Below are 27,853 nucleotides of genomic sequence, written 5' to 3' on the forward strand. Positions count from 1 at the left end.
TTTGGATTGAACTTCTCTTCCTCTGTTGACCTCCGGAATTTCTATTGAAATGCTACTCACATCTTCCTTTTGCAGCATCTTCCAAAAATGACATCTCTGCGATGACGACTTTGTGAGGGGATCCCAACGATACCCCTGACTCCATCAGATTTCCCAAGAATGCATTTACGGATTTTGGATCCAACTCGAAATTTCTTGGGATGATACATCACGACAAGGACTCCCAAATGTGTGCGGCGTGAATAATCAAAGGCTTGATCCACATCTCCATCGGTGTCTTCAAATCAATCGATCTTTTGGTGATCGATTAATCACATAGCGAGCGGTGTTTACGCCCGCCCAAAAGGACTTAGCCATACTGCGGTTCTCAACATGGCTCTCGTTCTTCGAGTAGAGTTCTATCAACCGCCGCTACTCCATTCGTGAGGAGTGTAAGCCACCGTGAGTTGTCTCTTGATGCCTTCTTGATTACAAAACTCAAAGAAGTCATCCCGTATATCACCGCCATTGTCGTCCCGAGACACTTGATTTTCTTCTCGTCGTTCAACTTGCGCTTTGAATGTTTTGAAACCGAAAACACATCGACTTCTTCTTGATAGGAAACACCCAACATCTTCGGAATAATCATCAATGAAAGATACATAGACCGCTCCCCCGAGATGAACCGGTGCTTGCCAACATCGAGTGAACTAATTCGAATACTACTCCGGAATCGATGCATTGAACTTCAATCTATCGCTTGCTTGTAACACAGTGCTCACAAAAGGGTAATGAAACCTTTGTGAGACCGGAGTAATAGATGCGAGAACCTTCAACCCTTGCTCGACATGTGGGCCAATTTTCGATGCCACACTTTTGTCATCTCTTCCGTAGTACCGGTTGATGCAACGATGCCCAGCCTCCAGACATGTTTCTCCCATTACCGTACAAAGAGCCCCCAAAACTTTCATTACAACTAGCGCTCCTTTGGGATCACCTCATCAAATTGTATGAAGCCAAATCACTTCACAACAAAATCTTCTTGAAGAGAAAGTTGTATACCTTACGGATGTCGAATCTACATCGACGAGCAACATACTCGACGTTATGTTCTCAACTTCAACGTTGGGACATAATGTTCACCACAGAACGTCTGAAATCTACTCCAAAGTCTCCGATTCATATGACCCAATCATTATCAATTAACCAGAATATCCGCTCGAACCACGCGGGTTATGAAGAACCCACCGAATAGAACAATCAGCAAATAAGAGAAAAAAAGAACACAATAATAACAACTAAGAGAAAAGAAAGACACAATAATATATGGGCAAGAGAGAAAACTCCACTATAAATAAAGAAATATCCAAGAGAGAAGATATTTGGGATGATTAAAGAAGAAGGAAGAGGCATTCTTTTATAGCCTCTTCCTCTCCACATATTCCCACATCAGTCGATGTGGGACTAATATTACAACAAGATGCATTTCCTGCTCCAAAACCCCCAAAGAGGCTCTGGATGAAATCAGATACATTCTTCACCATCTCTGTAGCTATAAGCCTGATGTTTTCCATGAAGCTGACAAACCCGCTTACAGAACTTCCAGAACAATTGCCATCATCCACCATTTGGGTCATAGAAGCCACCATCATGACACGATCCAATTTATCGTAGGCCCAATGATATAATGTTAATGGGCCATACATGGTCTAGCCCAACTTAACTAAAGTTACTAATGAGCTACACTCAGCCCACATTCTAGAAAGGAGGGAGATTCTAGAGGAATCTACATCTAGAAAGTATCTTGTCTTTAGAAATATTACTAGAAATATCTAGACCCACTAGAATGTTCTTAACCATTAGATTATTGACACTTGTACAAAATCATAACCATTCATTGTATCCTACCTCACCTATAAATAGGGGAGGGACTCATTTGTACAAAGCATCAACCAAGTAAGCAATACAAGTTCTCTCAAGGTTCTCTTTGAAGCTCCAAGCTTTCTTCTACTCTCTCTAGTTGGGTTTTAGGATGACTTAGTACAAGTAAGTGCTAAGTGCCGGCACGGTTGGCTTAGTCAAGAACTAAGGCCGTGACAATCAGCAGATAATTCATTAGCATTCATATCTGTGTCATGGGAAGGGACAATGCCCAAAAAACCCAAGGAGTTATGATAAATTGTGTCTAACATAAACTAGCAATTTGAAGATATATGTATAGAACGTATAGAAGGGAGAAGTAATTTCTGAACCTTTTCCTTTTTATTTAGTTCATTGCGGGGTTTTTATTGATTAGAAATTCGAGTTATCTTGAAAGGAATCTGATATCCTCATTCCCATCTTAGGAAATGACCCTTTTTTTCTCCACCCCTGCACAAGGGATTGTGATTTCTTTCTATGGTAAAATAAGGGTGAGACTGCTCCTCCAAAATGATAACAGATTCTACTAAGGAAGAACACCCATAAAAACATAGAGTCATGATGCTTAGTAAAGAAATTATACTCTTTTGAAAGGTTTAAACATCAATTTTATAACACAAAATGCTTTCTTAAATTCTTTAAAATTATCTATAATGTTCCAATATTTCAAAACAGCTTACAGACATCAGATTAATACTTCATAATACAAAGTACTTTCAGTTCCTTCTACATTAAAATTTTCAAATAATGAAAATTAGCGGCCTCTATTTGAGAAAAAAGTAAATTTCTCAAACGAAATAAACAAGGTATTAATAACAAGGAAGTTACTCGTTTAAGGCATCTTTCAAATCGTAAATTGCCTTTTGGCCTCCTGTAATGTCAGAACCTCTTCCAAAAACTACTCTAGGCATCGGAGGGGTCGAAACCAAATGGCCATCACCAGCGAATTCCCAGTCATCGATCTCCCATAACGGCCTCTGTGCCGATGCATCAATCTTTCCACTTTGAGAAGAAAGCAAGACGGAGGACCTCCCTTCGTCTATGGCCACAGAAGAGACAACAGAATTAGCAGCAAGCCTCGAACCCATTCTAGCGGCGTTGGCCATCGTTGGTTCTGCCACAGACATTGATGGGGCACCTCGCAAACCTCCATTAACGCCAAAACTGGCAACCTTGGCCGCAGCTCTCATGGCTCTTCCTCCTTTCATCATCGCTACTTCTGAAACTGCCTAGAAGCGAGGAACCTCTAACACCAATTCACATTTGGGAAATATTTATAAGATGTATTTCAAACTATCATCCTCTTCATCGATGTTGCAGGCAAAGTCTTTTCCCTGCAATTGATCCAACTCATAACACAACTCCTCTGAGTTCTCTATTTTTAGGAGCGCCTTAGTCGTTTTGGAAAAGGGAAAACCAGAGGCTTTTCAAGTTCTCGCCCAGAACACAGGTGAAAGTCGTTATGCTTAGTCTTGGTTCAAAATGAATTGGTTTGAGTCGCCTGAACCATTTGGATTAGGTAAAAAAACCAGAGCTGTTTACTTAAGTTGTTTTAACTTGCACATGTTGATATTATTCAAGATTTAAGATTTCATGACTCCTTTCCATCCAGCCATTTGCTGCTTGCTCCCAAGCAAAATCCACCTTAAATACCAAAAAAAAAAATTGTATAATTTATTCTTTAAAAATTTTTCTTGTCATTCTATGGGATCCCTCTCTATTAATGGTTATACTTTTTTTTTTCTCTAGATAATCCTTTCTCCCTCATTATACGAATTGATTAAATGTGATTAGATGCATTTAAAAGATATTTCTTCCTATATCTTTTATCGTAATTTATTAAACATAATTAGATGCAACATTTTTATATTTCTCCATCTTCAATTCTTTGATTCATCATATCGAGCCCAATAATATAACAAAATTATTTTTTTAAATGAATGATTCTTTGATCAAGCAGCATGTTTGGAGCAAAGCAAGAGTCCGGATCAGCGACTCCGTCGGGGAGCACAACGGCTTACCACCACAAAATACAGGGGGGGGGTGGTGATGGGAGTTTTTTTTTTTTTTTTAATATTTTTTAGAGGTGGGGCCCACTGTTTTTATGGTGGATATGGTGGAATAACTGTCGCAAAGCAACACCGTCACAAAATTGAACCAGCTATGAACCGCGCAACGCAGCCCGGCTCGGCCTTTATGGCAAAAAGTGTAGCCGTTAACCAACCTTTTCGCATGGCATGACCTTTTAGGGTTGTGTAGTAATTTTGCAAAATTGCTTGGGTCATGTGCATCAAGCCAAGATTTCGAACCGTCAAATTCAAAATCTCGATCGAAATTGAATCTCGACCGTTGAATTTCAATGGTCGAGATTGAAATTTCGATCGACGACGGCCTACAGTGTTTGGCTTGACAGTCCTATGCATTGAATAAGCAGGAACCAAGTCCGTGATTTTGGGCCTCATAACAAAATACTGTTTTTTACGTATCGGAAAAGAAACACTTAACATACAATGTCTAGTTGGTACCTGTCACTTTTACAATAGAAAAAAGAAAGTCGTAATTTTGCTTGGGTTATACGCATTAAATGCGCATGACCGTCAAGCGAGATTTCGGACCTTCAGATCTGAAATCTCAGTCGGAATTTAATTTAAACCGTTGAATATGAACGGTCGAAATTGAAATTTTGACCGAAATTTCGATTTAACAGCCTAAAATGCTTTGCTTAACTGTCCGCGCATTTAATGCGCATGACTGAAGCAAAGTCCAAGTTGTTGGGCCTGTAACACACCCTAAATTGAGGACCACCTACCTGAAGACACTATTGTCCAGCCTGCCATCCAAGTAAGCAGTTAAGAGTACAGGAACTTGAGAGCTTATTAAGCCACTCTGTGTCATTACCCAAAGGAAAGAGAAGAACATAAGGTCACATGCATCAGATTACACGCAACCATATATAAAAATATGCATATTCGTCATATGTGACAATCACAATGATGATGAAAATGATAAGCAGATGCTAAGTTTTTGAGTGACGATCATAGTTATGGGAGCATGTATGAATAGAAACAGTGGTCAACAACTCAACATAGTAAGCGTGAGTGAAGAAAATTTAGATGATATTGATGTCATCAGATTTCCTCTATATATCTTACTGATGCTTGAATTATCAGTAGTTACATAAGCACCATTTGAATAGATTGCTACTTCACAATTCAGTATCATCAGCATGCAATTCAAATTTTAACAATGCAGAATTTAGGTCTTAAAAGCCCAAATGATGAGCGAACGGCCACATAAACATTTGATAACTCCTGGAAGTGCATTACTTCATAATACTGGAAAGATCAAGCCTTTTGGTTGCATTCATGTCAATCAGGAGCATATTGCCCTCTCCAACAATTCCTACAGCTGTCCACTCTTAAAAGCCTCTGTTGCAGAATAAAAGTCATAATTTAGACAGTTGACAGTTGAAACATCTGTAAAAAATCACATACCACCAAGAATACATGCAGAATTGCCTCACGCTAATAATTCAAGGACACGATAAACTTAAGAAGCAAAAACTAGAGAGTTGCAGAAAAAGTCATGACACTGCTCCAACACAGCAATGAAGGTTAAGGAATGATTTAAAAACACTGGTCATGCAGGTCATGCATTTTTGTCGCCAAGGGCAACAAGATCAAGTTGGTACGAATCACAATATCGCTTCATTTTTATTACTCTCCTGTATTACTCTCCTGTATAATCATCTATCTTAAAGAGTTTGAACCAAGCATGAACCTGTTGAGGATCATGGATTCCTAGTTGAGGGGGCCATGGTTGAGTAACGATTTTGTTCAAGATCAAGTAACCTTCCATTGATTTGCAGTCTTTCTTCTTCATTCCAGCAAGCTTCAAGAAATCCAGCAGCCTTCTTCAAGATCTTTAGCATTGACCAAGTACAGAAGTTCCCCACCCCATCCCCTGCCTCCTCTCTCCCAAGCAAAGACCCCCCCAGCCCTCCCCTGTTTCTGTGCAACCCGAAAGAAAAGAAAAAGGAAAAAAAAGAAGAAAGAAGATAGAAAGGAAAGCAAAGAAGAAGAAAGAGCAAGAAAGAAAGATTCTTTTTCCTTTCAGGGTTCTTCCCGTATTGGCCATTCCCTACTTTTCACCCACCTCCATCGTTTCCCTAATTCAAGAATTAAATAGTTTCTTTTCAAAGGAACAATAATTTCCCTTCCTCTTACTTTTGTCACATCCCATATTAATTTTGGATATCCCAATGCCATTCCCATCATCTCCTTAGAACCCATCTATTTCCCTCACGTGTTTCCATTCAACTCTAATCTATTTTAGGGCAACCCCTAGGTATCCCCATACAATTTTTAGATTATTTGCTAGAAGATTCAGGGCAAATCCTAAATACTTGGGAATATTCCTAAGAAACCCTACCCCTAGAATTGGATTTTCATCACTTTCTTAGTCATTGATTTCATTCCTGTACTCTCAGGGTGTAACTTAAAAGTATATCAACGTTGTAATGTGAAACTGTGAACAACTGAACATGTTTGATGTATAATTTGACTTTTTACCTTTATGTCTTTATTTATATCAAGTAATAGTTGTGCAAATCATGTTTTATAAGTCTGCATGTAACTCCTCCATTGTATTGATTTCAAAGTTAGGGTCCAAGTGGAACTCATATATACACTTGTTTTCTAACATATGTAAGATCACTTGTGTGTTTAAAAGGTCTAAAATAGGCTAAATACCAACTTCCAGCCCAAACCTAAACCTAATACCCATCCAGATGGGCTTCCAAGTTGGGTCAAGTTGACCAGGCATTTTTCTCACATCTAGCCGAGATCTTGCAAGATTTCGATTTTTTTAAGAGACCAATATCCCTGTGGAGACTAAGATCTCAAACCATGACACAAAAGAAAACATAGGTTATAGTGGTTGGATGGGAATGGAACTTGGAGAGAACTTAAGCAATGACATATGGGATGATCCCTAGAGTGTAGGGCGGTTCTACCGGTCAAATTGGTGTATATCTGAGTGATAAGCTCTCAACCCAGCACAACAGAATTCTTAGTGAAGGGGAAAAAATAAAAAAATAAAGAAAAGCAAGAAATTAACCTGGATTACCTAGAGTCCAGTGCTACCCTGTCTTTGCTCTCCATGCGTCCCCTCTTATTCTTCTTATTCTCTTTATTTTTTTATTCTTTTTCTTATTCATTAACTACCCAGCAGGCCTAGCACCACAGGCATAGACTTGTTTACTAGTGGCCCATCAACACCTCTCGCCATGAATCTCACCTTGTCCTCAAGATGGAAGTCAAGAAATTGCTTGTCCATTTGGAAGTAGTCCTCCCAAGAATTTTCAGTGTGTAATGTTTCCATTTATCAAAACCTGCAGTAATCCTAATGTAGATAACGAATTTGATTGATCAAAACAGTACCCAAATAGGACCTTTTCATAGGGAGTCAATTGCAAATTTGATGGACTTAAGGTGAAACAGAGTTTAGATGGGAAAGAGGGCTGAAACTAGAATGGTATTATAACGGGCTGAATAGATCTTCAAATAGGGGCAGAACTATAATGGAGAAAGTGACAATAACAATGTAACACTCGGGCTTCACACCGCAAGGTGGATCGATTGATCGAACACCAACCTACCTTGATCAAACACAAGGGTTCTCCAAAGAGGAGGAATGCTAGCAAGCAATTTGATTTCAATTCATAAGTCGTCTTTTCACCTCTTACATGAGTCTCTTATATAGCACTCTAAAGAGACCAAAACAATAATGAAAACATCCAACCACTACCTAACACAACCTACTACAAACATTAATGGAAAAATCAACTACTACCCAACACCACTAGTCAAAACAATAATGGAAACATCCACCTACTACACCCCACCACTAACCAACACCACCTACTAGCTCCTTTTGATGACTTTTCAAAGCTAGACTTGGGCTTAGTTCAAAATAGTGGGTTGATCTTCTCCCACTAAAGTAATCCAAGCCTATGAAACCATGGGCTCATTTTATCCCACTACAATAGTCCTAGCCCATGCAAGCCATGGGCTGTTTTGGATCATATCCTTAGGCTTTAATGGGATTGACCACTGGGCTTTTCTCTTTTTTGGATATGCTGCCAATTCTGCATCAAATCCTTGGTCAAAGTAATAGAATGCTAGCACCTCTTCAAGTGTGAGGGTAAGCTCCCAGTCTTCAGCCAAACGGGCTTGCAGTGGTTGTGATTGATACCTTGGCCAAGGACTTTCTTCAGCTAGAATACATGAAAGACTGGGTGACTTTGTGAGGTGTCTGGCATTTGTAGCCTGTAGGCCACAGGTCCTATCCTCTGTATAATTGGATAGGGTCATAGAATCGATGACTGAGCTTCTCATTGAGACAGTGACCAAGTTTCTTAAAGCGATAGGGTTGTAACTTAAAGGAAGTACTGGAAAAATGCACCTCCCACATTATAAGAAACTTCTCGCTCATGCTAGTTGGCGGATTATCACCTGTTCCAGTGCTACCAGTAGGTTGGCTTTTAATTCATCCAAATTCGGTCTCGCTCCTAGAGGCAAGTGTCATCCTTGTCAACCTTAGTGGGATGCAAATCCCAAAAGAGCAACGTTGGAGGCTCTCGTCCATACACAACTTAAAAAGGGTCATCAATGGAAGCATGATAAGTGGTATTATACCAATACTCAGCCCATGCAAGGCAATTGGCCCAATCCCTAGGTTGTCAAGCACAGAAGCATTGCCACTAAGTCTCCAAACGCATGTTGACAACCTTTGTTTGGCCCTTCGTTTGTGGGTGATATGTGTTGCATCAGCTATTGGACTTTTGCCATCTAGGTTGAAGTACACCACCGCTTTGCCTAGCAGCACAATGCATGTATTGCTCTCCCACAAACCGTTTCACGGTTTAGGTTGAACCACTTTTGCTTTCTTTTCCTCTAGATACTAAGATGTTTCAGTTTGCTAGGTTGTCTTTTGTGCAGCATGGAGGGAGATCTAGCAAGATATCTCGTTTTCTGAGATAGGCGAGACGAGATGGAGGTCGAGAGCAGAGAGTTGGGATATCTCGCTCGAGATCTCGCCATATCTCGCTGGAACTCTCAAATTTTTGCCTTTTTTGTGGATTTCGGCTGAATTTTCACTTGCAACTACTCTTAGCACATCTACAACATCGAAGGAAAATCAATCATTCTCGACTTGTCTTATAAACTTATAATTTAATGACTTATATAGAACTTCTAATGGTTGTATAATTTTATTATTCTATTTTTGAAAATTGAGATTGAGATACTCATATGGATGGAATTTTGATAACATTGAGGTTGTTTGATGCATTTGATACACTTGTTTTTCATTTATATGCCTTAAAGGTTCTATATTACATGTTGTATAACATTGCATTCCTTAATCCTACAACATTTCGGTTTCACACAATGGGTAGACTTACAAATCATACATAAGGTTGTTTTTTGACAAATCCCAAAGCCACCAATATGTTCAAAATGCCTTAAATAGTCTAAATACCAAGTTTCAACCCAAATGGGACCCTAAAATCCACCGAGATGGGCCGCCAAGTTGATGCAAAAAAATTGTATATATCGACCGAGATCTCGCCGAGATGGTCAATATCTTGGTTTTTATAGAAGGCGAGATCTCGCTCGAGAGTGAGATCGTCTACCATTTGTGCCCATGGATTCAGCAGTAGTTCAAATGGGACCAATTTGGAAATCTCCGAATCTATGCTTATTTTCAACTCCTCGAAGAATTTCATTGCTTACTACACCCTTCCTTGTCTTTAGGTGCCTAGGTATCCACCATAAGCCTTTCTCGTTTCAACCTCGTTGTTAACTTTAAGGCTATAGAGGTTAGTACCAGTAATCATAAACAGTTCACAGCAGAAATTACTTAGGAATAGTCGAACTTGATGAGAGACAATAGAAGAGGGCAAAGCATGCAACTTGACAACTTCTCTACTGAACTGTATTGCTACATCACGCACTGTGTAGGGACGGAATAATGACACAAAGTGCCCATAATTAGTCAAACTGTCTACCACAACTATTATTGCAACCCCCCCCCCCCCCAATAATGAAGTCAATGCTCATGTCCTCCATACGCGCTTAGGAATTGGTAAGGGCTGGATAAGTCCTGCAGGACTAATGGATTGATGTTGCCTTTCTTGGCAAGTATCACGGGTACCCATAAATTCACGAATGATTTTTTTCATGCCAACCTAGTACACCACAACCACAATGAGCTTGTACGTCCTGAGAAAGCTAAACCATCCTCCACAAGGGTGGAATGAAACTCAGTGAGCAACTCGGGAATCAAGGGAGAATCTTCCACTTCAGGAGGTGCTTTTAGTGATCAGGCAAAAACCTTAACGTAAATCTTGTATAATGACCTGGTAACGAGGATGATTGCCAACTTCCTTAATCAGCTGCACACCTTCTCACCAAACATTGGTTGTGAGTGCACCAAACTAAGATTCCCCTTCGGACTGGCATGATAAGGCGTGGCAGCCTTGTTCTCTATTCCCGATCTCAAAGTTGTAGCCCAGTAACTTAATAACCATTTATGCTTATCTGTACCACCACTCTCCCTCTAATTGTGGTCATTTCCCACCCCTGGTTCGAGTCTTATTTAGTTGGGTCAAGTCCAGCTAAAATTCTGGAGATTAATTTTGTTCTTTTTAAATTATTTGGAGTCGTAGTTTGGTAAGTAAGTAAGTTGCTTGTTTGTTAGTTGTTGGGTTGTCAGTAGGTTAGGATGGGGTTCCTTATCTCAAGGGACTTTATCTTAAAGTTGGTTTTATTTTGAAACTAGCAGTTGAGTTCTATTTCAGTAAGTACTTGTTAATTCAAGTTTAGTATCCCTATTAGTTAGGGAGTCCTTATTGAAGTCAATTTGGGGTTTCAAGGCTATAAATAGCCTAGTCGTTTGATGTAGCGGGCAGTTTGGATTATTGAATAAAGATTGATTTGAGAATTGGCTTTGAGAAAGTCATTGGATCCTTAGGGTGACATGCAGCTGGGTTTTGTATTCTTGTTTCCTCAATTCGAGATCTTCAATTCTTCTTCAATCATTCAACTACAAGTTCCAGCTAGTGTTGTGAGTTACAAGTAAGTAAAGAAGTCACTTGACCCCTCCCCGTCTCCCTCAACCATTGCAAACACCCTTCCAGCCCAAACCCTAACCACCTGGGCCTCCCCCTTCTCTTCTTCTTCCTTGCATTAAGCATAACCCTTTTCCTGTTTTACCTTAATTCCCAGCCCCTTAGACCCCCCCCCCTTCACCCTCCCCTAGATTTGCCCTAAGCCCTGGAACCCATTCCTATAAGTAATTGCCCAATCAGCCCTAGTTACACTAATCTGGAAAATTTCTGCAACTCATCTTCTTCATTAGAATATTCCGCAGAATTTTTTCAAAACCCTGGATTAATCAATTTCAGACCAAACCCCTAGTCCAGCCATCATTTGAGCCTTAGAACTACCCCAAAACCCTTCGGCTCAGCCAGTCCCCTTTGCTGGACTTTCCTGGGCTAACCCTAAGTCTAGGAAATTTACCTAATTGCCCCTAACCTTGAATTTCCTTTACTGTCCTGACCAACCGGGTATCCTGGGCGGCAGGTTACCAACCAACTGCCCCCAACCACCGCCCCTGTTACTGCCAAGCAACAAAATAGGCAGTTGGTCTAGGGTGGTTCTAAACATGAGTGCAAGCTTATGTAGAGTTCCAAGACTCATAGCTGGACTTGGGTATTATCTTACTTCATCTTTTGAAAACTGACAATCCACCTTCCAAATCCATCCAGGTTTGAGTCCCTCCAACTATCACTTTCTGACACAGCAAGAGAACTTGATCTCTAACATCCAATCCCACGGATTTAGATGTTAATTCAGTGGTCTCAAGCTGGATGGTCCACAACTTCCTAGCATTGGATCTATGGGTCCTCGGGCATGTAAGTAGGGTTTCGGGTTAGGATCCTAGGGGATTTCACACTTACTACAATCCTTGCATGTAAATGGTAATAAAACTTGAGACAAAGTAATTTTAACATCACTAGCTTTCTGCTCTTACTACATGCACAGGACTGGCATGATCTGTTGGCAATTCATAAGGTACTTGATCGCCCCATTATTGGGTTTTCTTAAATATTGATGGTTATAGGAAATCATTTGAATGAAGGGTCTCATTTTGCAATAAAATAATAAAATAAATTATCTATACTTTTCAAGAAAGTTTTCATATCTTACCCTAGGCCTCTAAGCATGCCCTTGAACTTATATTAATTGAGATCCAGAACTATGCCAAAAGAATTGTGTTAGGCTTGAGTACAAACCCTATGCAAGATAGGAGTAAGACACCCGCTTCCAAAACCTGGAGAATTTCTGAAAAAGGATTTAGGTAGTTTCATGAGAGAGTTGAGAAAAGAGGCTCTAGATACAGAATATTATCTGATGGACAGATGCTTTGCAGCTAGATTGTCTGCCACATGATTATTCTTTCTGGAAGTGTGATTTTGAAAAAAAGAATCACCAAGCATCCATCAAACAGATTAGCAGTTGGAAAAAAAAAATTGTCCTGTAAAGTGAAAATTTGTGACTCCTTGAAAGGCTTCAATCGGTGCAAAGGCCAATGATCTCTACTAAGTTGTCACAACAGATTCCATAGTAGAAAGAGAACATAAAAGCACTGCTACAGTCACTTATCCTGGATTAATCTGGATTAACCATCAGCATTGAGCTTCACAACACTGACCCCATTCTTCAATTATCTTAACAATACCCATTTCATTTTTACTTTTGCGCTAGACATTCTGATGGATTTGGCATGCTTAGTCCACTATGTTCTATGGGTAAGGCATATCTGTATAGAATGTGAAACAATTTTTTTTGAGAATATTCTTCATGGATCTTCATTTATTGGTGGTTTTTAAATAGACATGTAGGTGTCATGGCTTTCCCTTACATATTGCCGCTGGAAATAGGATTGGTAAGACTTCTTGTCCAGTCACGTGTCAGGATCTCGGGGTGAACGATTTTGTTGAAAACACAGTCAAGGTTGGAGAACACACAATCCTGTATCTACCCTCCTTCTGTAGCTGTCCAAAGCTGCAGCCAGTTTCCACTCCTGTAGCTTTCGATGTCATTGAGCGCACCAATTTGGATGCCCTTAATGAAGGTAGAATCTCATTGTAAACTTTTGGTTGCTTGTGTATTCCGGCTTCTCTTTGTGGGGTGGGTGGACAGAGATTTCATGGGTGGTGCTGCTACTGATTCACTCAGAGTGTCTGTATCTTGCTATACTAATAGCTTATGTCATAGCTAATGAGATAACTTCTTAACACCCCAAGTTCTGATTATTCTTAGTACTTCTATTAATTATTTTGATTAACAACAAAATGAAAAAGAGTAAAGGGCACTTTTCAGTGGTTCAATGGAAAATTTAGTTTCCACTTCTTCTTATCATTTCTATTTGTCTGGGGTCTTTGGACAGAGGTTTCATGGTTGGTGCTTCTACTTCATTTGGAATCTCTATATCTTGATATTCTTAATTAGTTCTATTTACAAAGACATATAGTAGTAGTTCCCTGGATAAGCTACAACAAAATTGAAAAAAGAGAAAAGGGCCCTTTCAACGGTTCAATGGAAAATGTGTTTATTTGAAATGTGTATGTATATATTGAACACGGGATTGTGCACAGTCAAAAGCTGCTAACTAAAAGCCCCACTGAATATTCTGCACCCCTGGCTAGTGATTAAGCTGAGAGTGGCATGTGTAGCCTGATTGGTCGACAGAACGCAGTTCAGACACCGCATTCTGTAGGTCAAAAGCTACTAACCAAGCGTAGTTCTTCTGCCAATTTAACCACATGCTTTAGCCATGCACTGGTCTGCTCTTTTTGGGTCTCTTCCTGGTAATGGCATGATCTTCTAAATAATCCTATTAATACCTTTTCCCTCTCTGGTGAATCTAAACAGGTGTTGTAATTGGAAGTTCCTATGTTGTCATTCCAGCAAATCATGAGATGGAAACTACTTCTGATAAATATGACAAGCCGGAATTGAACACTCAACGTGTGTGGTTGTCTAATTGTATTATTATGGACCTATGGTTTGGATACGAATATTTCTTCCAATATTTTCTTGACATGATTATGTGATAGGTCTGGACTTCAGGTCACTTCTGTATGCCTTGACTTCATTTCAATTCCTAATTTGGACTGTTAATATTTCTTCATAGCATTTCATTACTCTAATTTCCTGATTCAAATTACTTTTAGTTTTAAATTTTCAGTTAGGTCTTCTTATGGAAGCACCCACATTGGTGATAGTCCTAGACTGAAATTATCTAACTAGGAGCCAATAACCAGGATTGATCTTGGTAAGGGAGTTTGACTAAGTCGAATTGGTGAATATTGCCAATTTAGGGTTTGAGGGTAGTGATAGGGTAAGTTGATGTAGGGGAATCTTTAGTCTTTGAGTTAAGATTACATTAACAATTAAGGAGTTTAAGGGCGCTGAACAGAATCAGCAGCACAAGGGAATTGAAATTTAAATTGGAGTTAGGGTTTAGAAATAGAAAAGGGATTTCTAAGGGTTTGGCTGATCAGCAGGAGCTGCACTTGGATCGAGTTCTCTAAGGGAGATACGGGACTGTGGAGAATTCAATCCATACATGGAACTTTAACTGTTGCTGCATTGGGGTGGGGTGATTTTAGAGTTTGGCGAAAACAAGGAGGAGAAATTTAGGGTTTGGGATGATCCAAACTTCCTATCGGATCCAGCAGGTCGGACCAATGTTGTGAAACCAATTTTTGGGAACCTAGAGCAGAGGAGTTTTAGAGGGGTTGGGAGTAGAACTCAGAAGATTGGGGAATTGGGAAGGAGAAGAAGTGCATAGAATAAAGAGAGACTTAGAAGTTTGGGGAATAAAATTCTTATGATATACCCTGATTTATTTATATGCTAAGACTCTTACTATAATGACCATACTAACCATTTCTAACCATGGTCTATTTTCCATTAGAACATTCCAACCCACACTTCCTTGCAATAAACCCTATTTGAGGCCCTACCCTTAACCAGGATCATAACAACGACCCCTTAAGAGAACCTTGTCCTCGAGGTTCAAGTGCAACATCTCCCAGTTTATCGCGAGGAAGACTGCCTTGATTGAGGATTCAAGCGAACACCTCCTCAAGGCTTTGAAAATGCAGGCCACAGTTATAACCACTGCTGCCCATGGTAGAGTGAAGACATGGGAACCCGTTGCACCCTCCTTCGCATCTTTCCAAATGGGGCCAGCCATGTCAATATGCAACCACTGGACTTCTGCAGCCACAAACCATTCCAAAAAAATTTGTGTGGCGCTGGCACCACCATGACGATCACCTGTGTGCACTATGGCAACAACCCCAGATTTCAGAGACTCCCAATAGCGAGCCTCCAACCGCATTTTCTCAATTTGCTCACCACACAAGCCCCAGTCAACGTTGCCAGGCCCAGATCAATTGTTTTCTCAACAATTTGTGGCACGCCCCAACATTTGCAAGTGCGAGTCAGCCTTCAGCTTCATCATTAATGGCCTCAATTGTGTTCACATTTGAAGCTGTAACCATGTTGAAATCACCTCTGGTAGAGTGCAACTCCTTTCCAACAAGATCCAATGTGGTTGTGACATGCCCAGTTGGAGAGCTGTTAAATAAGTGGATAAAATGTAAGCGGTTTGTTAACCTGTAATCGCCATTTGATTCACTAAGACAATGATACACAGCTGCTCCTCCCTGGCCTAGATCCAAATTCTCTATCTTTTCTCTCTCCTTGATGCAATGCTGAATAATACCTTGCCAAACTTTCCATTCAAACCTACCCTTTGGCACCTCCAAGAATTTGTAACCATCATCAGTGATCAAGCTTTCCATCATCTCCTTTCCAGCATAACCCAAAATCAATAACCACTTGAAAATTTGCAGCAAGGAGGTAACAACAACAGCTATGCCAGCACACAGGAAACCCTTGGCATTAATTCTTACACCAGTTAGGCTGCTACCAACTACAACTTCCCCCACCCCCGACACTGCCATCTTCACTTTCTTTGAGTAATGTTTGCTATGAAGAATCCACTCCATCACACAAACCACAAGAATCATGCTCAGCTTTGAAATTTGGTAAAGTCCCACAGAATTTAGCATCAGACTTTAGTGAATTCCAGTGATTAGTATATTGGTAACAGCTGAGAACCCAAGAGGCTGTAAAAGAGAAGTGGTATCCACATTGGACAAACCCAACAGCTCCTTAAATCCTTTCTCATACAGACCCAAGTCGATCTCTTCATCCAATTTCTCCCTAGCATTCATAACGAATATCCCATACACGTTTAAGGTAGCAGCAAAGTAAGGAACAGCCTGAACACTATGTGCAGTGATAGTGGGTACAGGGTCTGAAGCAGTTACAGAAAACCTGTTACCAAAGAGCATGTTACAATTCCCATTGCCATCGTATGTTGCAAACGTCTCGTTGTCCTTCTTGCAAGCAAAATCAAGGTAACGCAGCACAGATGTGAACATTTCGGGAAGGAATAGCAGAATAAGGGCCATTCTACTCACACTCATTTCGGGTTCAAACCACCAAGCTATTGAATAGTGTAGCTCCTTTCTAACACATTTTCTACTGCAGCTGTTACAGCAAGTAGTGTATTTCTCCTTGAAGCTGATTTCATAACTCCCATGACCTTGTGATCACGATCGAACTCAAGAGTTGCAATCCGAGGTTTGAATTTATTCCCATGTTCACAGAAAATTGGCGAATTAGCAAAACCATGAATTAAGTCAGACAGCCCTGAAGCTTCCACCTTAGATATAGAACACGGATTGAGTTTGCTGTTTAAGTAATTTGTTTCAATACAAAAACCTGAAATGGTCCTTGAGGTACCAGTAGGAAGAGGATTAGTAACCCAAGCACAATCGATCCCTCTTTCGTTTTCTCCAGAGCGTCACATAGAGGTTTTCGATGGGTTTACCGCAACAACGTCACAAAGTCAGCAACACCAACACCCACATCACCATCTTCTGTAATTGAAAATCGTTGCACAACCCTAGAACCTAATGCTTCCCGTGCAAGGTAAATTTCAGTTGATAGCATCATCCTGACAACTTTGGGCATATCCTCACCACTTCCTGAACTCATAAAAATGGGATCCACCAACACCAAAGAAAATGTAAGCAATTGTCCTACATAATCAGCTCAGTTGGTCGCATCGCAGGAAACCAGGAACCAGTCCACCGCTGTTGGAATTAAGGCCTCCACCAATGCCACTTCTTGTGGCTTCGTTTGGATCGGTTGCACAATCTTGCGCACTACGATGGAGAAAGAAGAAGATAGAATAGTATAGTTCCATAAATGCCCCTGTTGATAAAATGTAGTAAGTGGTTCATCTAATGTCTGGGCCTCTGCTTGCTTGGGTATCACCTCAGTAGTATTGCACATAACGGGCCCTTGCATAGAGTCTGAAATCCTTAGTTTAGAGTATGAGTAAGTGGGTTGTTGGCCTTTTGAATGGTTTGGACATCTTAGAGCCCACTTCCCAACTTTTAATTTCCACGATTTAGTTCCTTGGACCAAGGGTTTGACTCGGACCGAGCCCATCAACCCAAACCGAACCGACTAGTTCACTCTCTCCTTTTCACTTTTCCCTTGCGATTTTATTTTCTTCACAAAAAACCCTAATTGCTGCTGCATCTGAAATTTTCACCTCATCGGTGGAGCCCCTTTGTAGTTGCTGCCATTTTCGGTGCTGCCTCCATCCACCGCCTTCCGCGGCCACTCGCAACCATGGTGGTTTTAGTGCCCGCCGCCCCGCCGGGAGAGTGTTAGCACTTTGCCGTTTCACATTGCTCTTTGTGAGAGGATGAACTGCGTCCTTCAACACAATTTTTTGTGCGATTCCTCGACTCGGATCAATGAGTTTCCACCTATTCAATTCGACCTCTACACGAAGTTTCATTCTGTCCTCTAGCAGCACCGCTTGCTCCACCATGTCAACACTATTCAAATCTGTGGTTTGCACAACCGAAATTGAGAAGTCACCATGCCTTTCGACATTGGGAATATTCAACGCCTCCCTTGGATCTGCATCCCTCTTTCTACCGAAATCCTTAAGCAGGGATTCAGGTTGAGGTTCCTTCTTCTCTAATTTCGGATCTAAGTCCTTCTCATTATCGAAGGCATTGATCAATGAATTGGCTAGTGGTTCCACCCCGGATGACAGCGATTTCATTACGGCAAGTCCTCGATTCTCCCTAAGATCAACTTCTTTATAGGGATGCTTGCGGGTACTTCATATAGCGATCTCCCACTATGGTTGCCAAACTATGCTTCAATAAAATCGAACTAGGAGTGAACAGAGTTCTTTGTTTCGTCTGATGAGGCCATTGCAAAGCGTCTACATCCATGTGAAGAGAAGAAATCAAGAGACGGTACTCTTCATTGGTACCATAGTAGTCAAAGAAACGTCTAGCCGTGGTTATCCAGTGGGTGGATTTGCCTCCGGCGAATCGAGGAAAATTCAGCAATGGCCGCTCAGCTGTTGCTTCCGCCATGTCGGATTTGGCAGGTCGGATCAATGTTGTGAACCCAATTTTTGGGAACCTAGAGTAGAGGAATTTTAGAGGGGTTGGGAGTAGAACTCAAAAGAGTGGGGAATTGGGAAGGAGAAGAAGTCCAGAGAATAAAGAGAGACTTAGAAGTTTGGGGAATAATGTTCTTCATTACCTTCTCATGACATACCCTAATCCATTTATATGCTAAGACTCTTCCTATAATGACCATATTGACCTTTACTAACCATGGTCTATTTTCCATTAAAACATTCCAACCCATACTTCCTCACAATAAACCCTATCTGAGGCCCTACCCTTAACCAAGATCATAACAGGATATGTGTAAGTTTACCTTCGTTGAAAGAAGAAGGAAGTGTAATAACTAGAACTTCCACAGGCTTCCCATTCATTCTGAGAGCATCCTGCAAAAATTTTATCTATTTCTTTCTCCTCAGGAAAAAAAAAATTATTGTTTTCTTGAATCAGTGGCGGTGCTGATGATCAAAAGTGAAGAAACTTGCTCCACACAATTTGTTCACTTTGACCCTGCCTGAAGTTAGAGATACCAAGAGATAAAGATTAAACCAAAACTGAGTTCAGCAATTTTGAGCATAGTTGTCCGGGCACCTTCGGAGCGCCTCAAATCGGTGTCGCCTCATTTTCAGGCAATAAGGCGACCACCTTGGGGTATGAGGCATTGCCTAGCCGTTGTCTCAAGAGCCTCAAGCGCCTTAAACCCTAAGGCGTCCGCTTTTTTTTCTTTTTTAAATCACATGAAAGATGCCAAATCGAAGGCATATATTGAATTACGTATTAGATTCCAATTGTAAAGTATCTATTGTTTGACCCTATATGCATATTTATAATGACACTACATGCGATCAAATGTTAAAATAAAAAATAAAAAATAAAAACAAAATCGAAAGAGAATAAGTTCTTGACTCGAGTCTCACACTCTCACTCTCACTTTAATCCCTAACTCTCTCTCTTCCTCTCTTCTTCTCTTCCATTCCCGCGACGACACTCTAGCAAGCCGCATGACAGATGACTTCTTCTCTTCCTTTCTTCCCGCAGCTTTTTATTTAGGACCTACTATGTGTAGTTTGTAGTATGTTGGATGACTTGAGGTAGGCTAATATTAGTTTTTTTTTTATCATATAAGATATGATAGATTTATAATGAATTGGAGTGAATGAGATGTACACGAATAATTTCACTTAAAACGCCCCAACCGCCTCAAAAGCGCCTCGGAGGGCGCCTCATCGACTCATTGCCTCAACTAGCCTAAACCGCCTCGCATCGCCTCATCGCCGTGACAACTATGATTTTGAGAAAGATTTACAGCCCAATTAACTGAATGATGTGATGTATACAACTTTGAGTTTTTATTATTATTTTCTTTTTTCTAGTTTTGATTTAGTTACCACTTGAAGTACAACCAGCAGTAAAGAAAATAAATTAAATAAAACCATGACATATATAAACCTTTAGGAGCATATTAAAGGAGAGGATCAATATGTTTTTTCAAAACAAAGATGCAGAAATTGTGTGACAATTTTGATAAAAATCAAATCCAGGAATGTTCATCGGGCATTAACCGATGATTTATCAGAAAGCAGCAGTCTGTAGATTGTTTCCCACTTACCTTCCCAAAAGGGGTAAAAAACAAGGAAGATGGTAAACTAATTTCCTACCCTGTAAATAGTATGAATTTTCACTCACGCTCAACACAACCCCAACAAAAATTATGAAGGGTAACATATCTGTGTAAAAAGCATGACATACTACTGACTACGATCAGAAGCAAACAAAAGAGGGAGCACCATGCGAGATGGAATAATACAAAGGGCAGCAAAAGTTGCCATATTAGGTTGTAGGAACTATTCAGGAAAAACGATCAAACACTCGTAAAGGTCCTGCAAATTCTTACCTGACTGTCATTCAGTTTCTTCAACTCTGTAAGTGCCCCTCAACTGTTCCTCCAGCAGCACAAGGGAGGAATCAAGCCTCAGTATTCTTCTAAATAAATAACCAACAAAAGCATATTAACCCATGAAGCAAATTCGGTTAAGAAAGCTGCAATGGGGGGAAATCCTGGCAGGTAAGTGCAAGTGCAACAATGTCAACAGGGCAAATGCATGCAAGAACAACCACATACATTGCTGAATAATTTGCATTAAATTCAAAACTACCAACCATTGATGAAATAGCTCTAACCAGGCTTTTTGGGAAGTAGTTTCTCTATTGAGGGAACACCTCCACGGCTCAGGTTCAATGCCCGTAGTGAGCTATAAAATTATGGCCAACCCCTAACAAGCAAAAAACCAAGAAAATCTTTCTTTGAAGGAAGACTGACTTGCTTTCTCGTATGTCTTTCCTGATCAAAGACAGCAAAAAACCAAGAAAATCTTTCTTTGAAGGAAGACTGACTTGCTTTCTCGTATGTCTTTCCTGATCAAAGACAATCCTAATATCTCTCAGACTAATTTGATCAAATTTATGACGACCCATCCATTTCATGACTCAATATGTCATTATTCCTTGCCCACTTCAGCTAAGGTGCCCAGGTTTGGTACACATCTTGAATTTCTGCTTGGGATGTCAGAGGGAGACAGATATCAGGGGAAAGGCTTGACATTTTGACAACTGCTTGACATGTCTGCGAACTCATCGGTTGATCCTTTCATTAGTCCAACCTCAGAGGAGAATGGGGTAAAGAGAAGCCAGTGTGGCAATTTCCATCATACCATCATTCACTGGAGAGGACAAAAACCATCTGCTCCTGGATCATACAAGCTTTTCACAGGAAAATGCTTCCAAGAATTAGAGAAGCCAAACACAATATACACAATCTACCAATGCCAGGCTGCACAAGTTGCACTTAAAATCAGCCCGGAGGACAGCTGAGAAACTGTCCTCCAGGAGCATCTGGACGAGGATGAAAGGCAGGAGAAAAGGAATCAACAATTTTCCAAAAGTCAAAGAAGACAGACACCATCTCCAAATTCCAAGCTGTGGAATTAGTACTTAACATCTACTGGGAGATGGGGTGAGAAACTGTTTGCCTAGAGCATCTAAGATGACATTGCAAGCCAAGCAAGAGGCAATCACACAAGTTGCCATGTCCATGCACAGGCGAAGGTTTATAAGATGCCAATCATCACCAAACTAGTGAAGCCCCAATATTCATTTATTAATGAGAAAATCACAAACCTCCACTGATGCAAATGATTAACTCTACCAACCTTAAAATTTTAGAAAATTCAGAAACATCCCTAAATTTGAATAAAATTACAATCATCCCCCTGCAGTTACTTTAAAGCACTCAAGTGACATGATGTGAACCAGGAATCTAAGGTCTAATTGATTGATGCAAGACTTAGATCTAGGTTCAACCTCAGGATCCTCCCTCCACAAGTGAATCAGCAGTAAACATGGGTTTGTATACCCTGCAGTTAACAGATTAGTTCAATAGGGTGGTTCTAAGGTTGAGAATGGGCAATTAGGTGTTAATGGAGGTTAGTGTTTATCCTGCAGCAGTAAGAATTGAATGGGTAATGGTAGCCTGGTTGGGCAATTTTATGATGGAATAATAGCTCAAACCTTATTGAGAGATCTCAAATCTGATGGATGCATTCAATAGATCAGTGGTGTCTGTAATGGTGAATGAATCAAAGAGAGATTAAACAGATAGAGACAAGGAAGATAGAAGTTAGCTCCTTAACAAGGCAGCAGGCTTCATAAGGAAGATGGAGGACTGATACAGTCAACTGATGAATTTAGGACTCAACCACCTAAGCACCAAACTGGACTTTGAATCACCACGAACAATGAAGCTGGATGACATCTTTTAAAGGTCTCCACACATGAATACATCACACAACGTTTGCAAGGCAATTCTGAAAATCATAAACTCTATGGTGCCTTTATTCTTGCCCTAACGGGGGTTAAATAGAAAGCATACAATTCTGACTCAAAAAAGGAAAGGACAAACAATCCTATAGGAACTAGGAATGAGAAACTAACTTGCTAACAAACTCATATTTGACTTAAGATTAGTGATAACACACTACAACTACTGAAAACAACAACTTTAGTCTCGGTCCAACTTTTAATTCTCAATTAAATATGTATACCAGATTACCTGTAACGACACCTAAATTGAAGTATGACTCTTATATCTCCTAAAGTAGTAGTTAATTCTGGTCCCTCTACTTCACAATATCAAGTAACAAACCTTAGGGGATGGAATTAATTACTGTCATCACCATAGAAGGTCGTAATAGCACATATAGAGAATCTGAAACATTGATTAGACCTCAAAACAATTTCAAAAAAGCATTTATAGAACAAAATTAATGGTAAGATAAAAGTTTTCTAAAATCTTTTTTGTTAAAATCCTTTGTAAATGTCTTACAAAACATGCCACCAGATCTACATTTCATTCATTCATATACAAATACAATCTCTCAATATCTCTCATGTTCTCTCCAACTTTACACACAGTTGGTAGGCATCAATCAACTATCTACAACTGATAAAGGGGACTTAACACAATGAGATTACCTCTCCCCAGGTAGGTAACCTCATAGCTGATGACATTTCAGTGCTCAAATGACAACTCCAATAAAGTCCAGACATGACACCATAGCATGTAACAGTGACCAATTAGGGACAGGTAGGTCAATTTCATCCACAAATCCCATGTCCATTTAGACATGATCCTTAGTTAAACATTAAACCAGAGATGAATCTATCCTTCTATATAATGCTCACGACATTAGGGTTGCCCCATGCCCACAGTTGATCTGTTGATATATCAGTTAATGCATTTTCCTCTAAGTGAAAACTGAGACCGTTTGAACAAAACCTTTTCATCAATGGAGGCCATAATTTTCAGAGCTTCAGCCAACAAAAAAGGATCAACTTATTGTATACCATGCTCCAACAGGGTACCTAACAGAGGACTATATATGTCTACCAGGAAGCGTGGTTTATGACAACTGGACTAGCAACAGCTAGGATACACAAAGAATCATTACCATCATTTCTGATGTGTGTATTAGCCAAGAAAACTGATTTGGTTTTGCAGATTGCGCCATATGACTACTATGCTCCTACCAACAAGGCAATACAAGCAGTGCCCAGAAGTTTCAGTGTCCACAAAACAAGTACCTTACATGTCTTGCTGTCTGCTTGATCATCTATGCCAATTGAACAATCCGAGACATTTTAAAAGCATTATTCCCTACTTTCAACTCCACAGGTCATCAAACTTACTGAGAGCAACCCAACAGGGGATTCTTCATGAACACTTTCTGAATATTTTAACCTCCCCTTAATGCTTGGATAAACAAGGCAAGCATCCATGCACTCATGCGTACCATATTCATTCTTCTCAAACATGGGTGTGACATGGTATGGCCATGTGGCTGCCAGTGACTGATGCTGACATTCATGACATGTGCCCCTTTCATACTGCGAGGCACATGGCTCTCTTGAATGGTTCAAGAACTCACTAGATCTTGTAAGATATCTATCTTTTATGGAAATACGACGAGATGCCATTCAAAACCGTAGACTACTCCAGCTCGACCAAGGTCTTGGTTATCTTGGTCATATCTTGGTAATATCTCATTAACCTTGTTCATATACTAGATATATTTCAGTTAGAACTTGGGAAAATCTCGATAAATATCTTGACGAAATCTTGGTAAACACTTAGAAATTCAACGGAAATTTAAGCTTCACACTGAAATATGGCTTTGGTTTCAACCAAAAATAAATAAATAAATAATATATATATATATATAGGCAAGAAGTTGGTCGTCTTGTGCTCAACCGCTCTATACTCCAACCTTCCTATCTCTATTGGTGTGGAATTTTCTCCATCCCAAAATCCACTGTCCATGCCATGGAGTCCCTTTTCTCTACCTTTCTTTGGAAGGGGCGTGAAGCTACCCACTTCATCCACCCTGTCAGTTGGTCGACCATCTGTCACCCACCTTCCGAAGGAGGCCTTGGCATCCGCCGTATCACTGATGTTAACTCTACTTGCCTCCTTAAACTTATCTGGAAAATTGCTTCAAAGCAAGATTCCATCCGGGTTTCCTAGGTTTACTCCTACCTTCTCCGTTTAGACTCCTTCTGGACAGCCCCCATGCCATCCAATCCTTCTTGGATCTAGAGGAAGTTTCTTTTGTTGCGTCCCCGTGCCCTTTCCACTACCTCCACTTCAATATCCTTCGGTTCCTCTACCTCCTTTTGGCTTAACCCGTGGCATCCGATGGGCATTCTCTTTTCCCTTTTTGGTCCCCGTGCTGTTTATAATACCTACATCCCCAAGACCACCCCCTTATCCAATTTCATCTCTGATGGATCCTGGTCCCCCACCCCCCACCCCATTCTCACACAGGTATGGAATTCCCTTCCCCCTATTTCCAATTCCACCCGGGACTTGACCTTTTGGCTTCCCTCCCTTCTCCTTGACCTTTACCACCTCCTCTGCCTGGAACCTTCTCCATGCCCATAACCCCAAACCCCCTGGCCCCCACTAGTTTTGTTTAAAAACCACATTCCCCGGCACTCCCTTACCCTTTGGAGATCTCTCAACCAAGCCCTTCCCACTCAATCATTCCTTATTAGCCGCCATATCCCTGTTAGCCCAAATTGCATCCTATGTTGGAATGGTTCTGAGGACATTAAGCACGTTTTCTTTTCTTGCCCTTTTTCCAGTTCTATATGGGAAAAAAAACCCTTTCTTTTAATTGGCCCCGTTCGAGGCAATCTTTTGGGTTTGCTAGTGAATGGTCTTGGATTCTAAGAAACTTTCCAGGCTCCTCCATTTGTGATAGGGTTGGGAAGCTTGTGTTCAATGCTACTGTTCGCCATCTTTGGTGGGAACGGAATCTTCGGCGATGGACCTCCAAATCTCGTTCGAAAGATATGATTTAGAATGCCATCCGCTTTGATGTTTCTTCTGGGCTTGTTGCTTCTCCCCTCCCCCTAATTGATGATACCCCAAGGAACAGGCTTATTGTTGTCTCCTAGGGTCTCAATGTTTCCTTTCGTTCTTCTTCTTAAAAGGCCATCCTTTGTATATCTAGTTCTCGTGTTATTTATATTATTTGTTCATCCAAAAAAAAAAAAAAAAGTTGGGCAATGAAATCAAGATCTTGATATATGTTCTCTTGGTCAGTGTGGTCTATGCATGTGGTTGGGTTGCTAATGTTGACTTGCTACCAATGCATTGTGAGTGTTTGTGGCCCCTACTACCAGCCAATGCCTTGCCACCTAGCTGCATGACCCTTTCCATCTATTTATTTCAACTATTCTTCTTGCCATGCATGTCATGCTAAATGTAGATCCCATGCTATGGTACCATCTCATGCCCATGGACACTACATGATGCTACTTATCATATGCATGCAATTTAATCATGCATGCACTATACATCTCATATTGCATCATTGGTTCACACACATCTTCCATACCCACAACAACCACATCACGCCATTCATGATCATATCCATGCATGCCAAGTTGCCAACATGAATCACACATGCATCAGAATGCCAAACTTGGAACCCTTTCCAAACCACCAAACTTGAAATTTCCACCCAACAAAACTTTGGATTTTCTTCAAGATAATCTCCTTGTGAAGAAAGTGGATCCCTAACTAAATGTCACTTCCAATCACAGGAAGACGCAACTAACCTAGCATATTGATGTATAATCAGTCGTATGTAGGCATCAATCTTACATACACTAAAGTACATTGTGTTGGTCTGCAATGATTAACACCTCTCAGGTCTGGAAACCACGAAACTATCATCATAACCGTTTACAGTAAACATTAGGTAACAGCCAATGTCAGGCTCTTGAATGGTCAAGTTTGACTAAAGTTTACTGACATCCATATCTAGAATATCATTTCCAGAAACAAACAATGATGCAACCATGCAAAAAAGGAACCAACTCCATCCCTGATGGAGAACACTTTTGAGTCTCATATGCACAAAGGAACCCATAATTGGTCATTCACTTTTAATAGGAACTACAGGTCTAGCTCTCCCCAATCCTCTCTTACCATAACTTGAACCTCCAGTATCCCTACATCATTGAAACTCTCCTCTTCACTCTTATGAGTCTTATCTCACTAGAGCTAATTAAGGCTATGACACAGGTATAGATACTTTCCACCATTGAGTGTACCAATCAATATTGAAACACTCTGAGAATGAACCTTCAAATACACGATCGCCGAATCTCTTGAAGCTTTTCGAGAGGGAATTCTGAGCCCCTTCTTGACCTACCATTCGCTCTTTGACTGCAAACTGATGGAATAAAATAATCATTTTTGGACTCAGTAGATATCAAAATACCCGATAACTATTTAAACTGCATTGATTTGATGGGCACGGCTACAGCATGAGAATTCATTGTCCAGACATGGTTCCATCTTTCAAGAATCAGGATTGGATTGGAACCAATAAGGGACAATTCAGATCCTAATCTGCGCCTAATAACCCCATAGGGCAGCGATACCCTTAATTTTATTTTTTAATTTTTATTTATACCCATGATCCATCCTAGGGTTCTTGGACTGGTTAAAATCCAGTTTAGATAGAAGGATTCAACTCAGTCTTTTCATACCGGTCCGCTAGCAACAGTGGAGCTAGGATCGACTGTTACGACCAGCTACAGAGGTTTGTCAACGAAGCATTGGTGCGGGAAGAGAAAATACCTTTAGCAAGTACTAACCAAAGGCATCAACAGTGAAAATCATCAAAATCATATTGAACTTTTTATTAAGCTTATGGGAAATCTTATTGAAGGGAACGAAGACAGTCAGAAAAAAATGGTTTTCCCGTTTACTCTCCAGCCCCGGGACCAATGTAATCGCCAAACTGCAATCCATACCTGTGTACGTTGACGAGTTTTTCCTCGCATAACGCATAAAAGTTGTTGAGAAAACGAGACGTATCCACTATGAAGATGTTGACCTGATGGAATAATTATATAAGACTTTGCCAATCGAAATTGAAGCGGAGACAAGCACACGCAGAAAATTTACCAGATAGAGTGTCCTTTGATCGGAAACGGAAAGAGCAGCTTCCTCTTTTTGCTGATTTTGTTGTTGCTGTCCCGAGTTGCGAAACTCATCGATTGCGGGATGAGTGCCAATGGTAGCCGTTGTCCACGGCATCATGGATTTCGCGATAACAGCCTTCCTCCGGTCCCGCCCGGATCACGAGAGTTGAGACTCCTGGCCTGTGTCGATACAACAGGAGACGCAGAAGGAATTAAAAGGCTGGTCATTTTCCTACTTTT

At 40.5% G+C, this 27,853-nt stretch overlaps 1 protein-coding gene and 1 long non-coding RNA gene across 2 annotated transcripts; both read right to left on the reverse strand.

Annotated features, from left to right (window-relative positions):
* Positions 1 to 2,723: 2,723 nt before the first annotated feature.
* On the reverse strand, positions 2,724 to 3,110 carry LOC149019808 (uncharacterized). The gene has a single exon (XM_089150968.1). It carries the CDS (start codon positions 3,108 to 3,110, stop codon positions 2,724 to 2,726), a length of 387 nt encoding a protein of 128 aa, XP_089007094.1.
* Positions 3,111 to 4,516: 1,406 nt separating this feature from the next.
* On the reverse strand, positions 4,517 to 27,853 carry LOC149019809 (uncharacterized). Its single transcript, XR_016172073.1, has 4 exons — positions 27,597 to 27,853; positions 27,443 to 27,525; positions 20,451 to 20,539; positions 4,517 to 5,327 (listed from the first exon to the last, which is right to left on the reverse strand). It is a non-coding gene; the product is annotated as an uncharacterized LOC149019809 (long non-coding RNA).

This window comes from Hakea prostrata, chromosome 3 (genome assembly GCF_041222555.1).
Source record: "Hakea prostrata isolate BN-2017 chromosome 3, UWA_Hpros_2, whole genome shotgun sequence".
NCBI lineage: Eukaryota > Viridiplantae > Streptophyta > Magnoliopsida > Proteales > Proteaceae > Hakea > Hakea prostrata.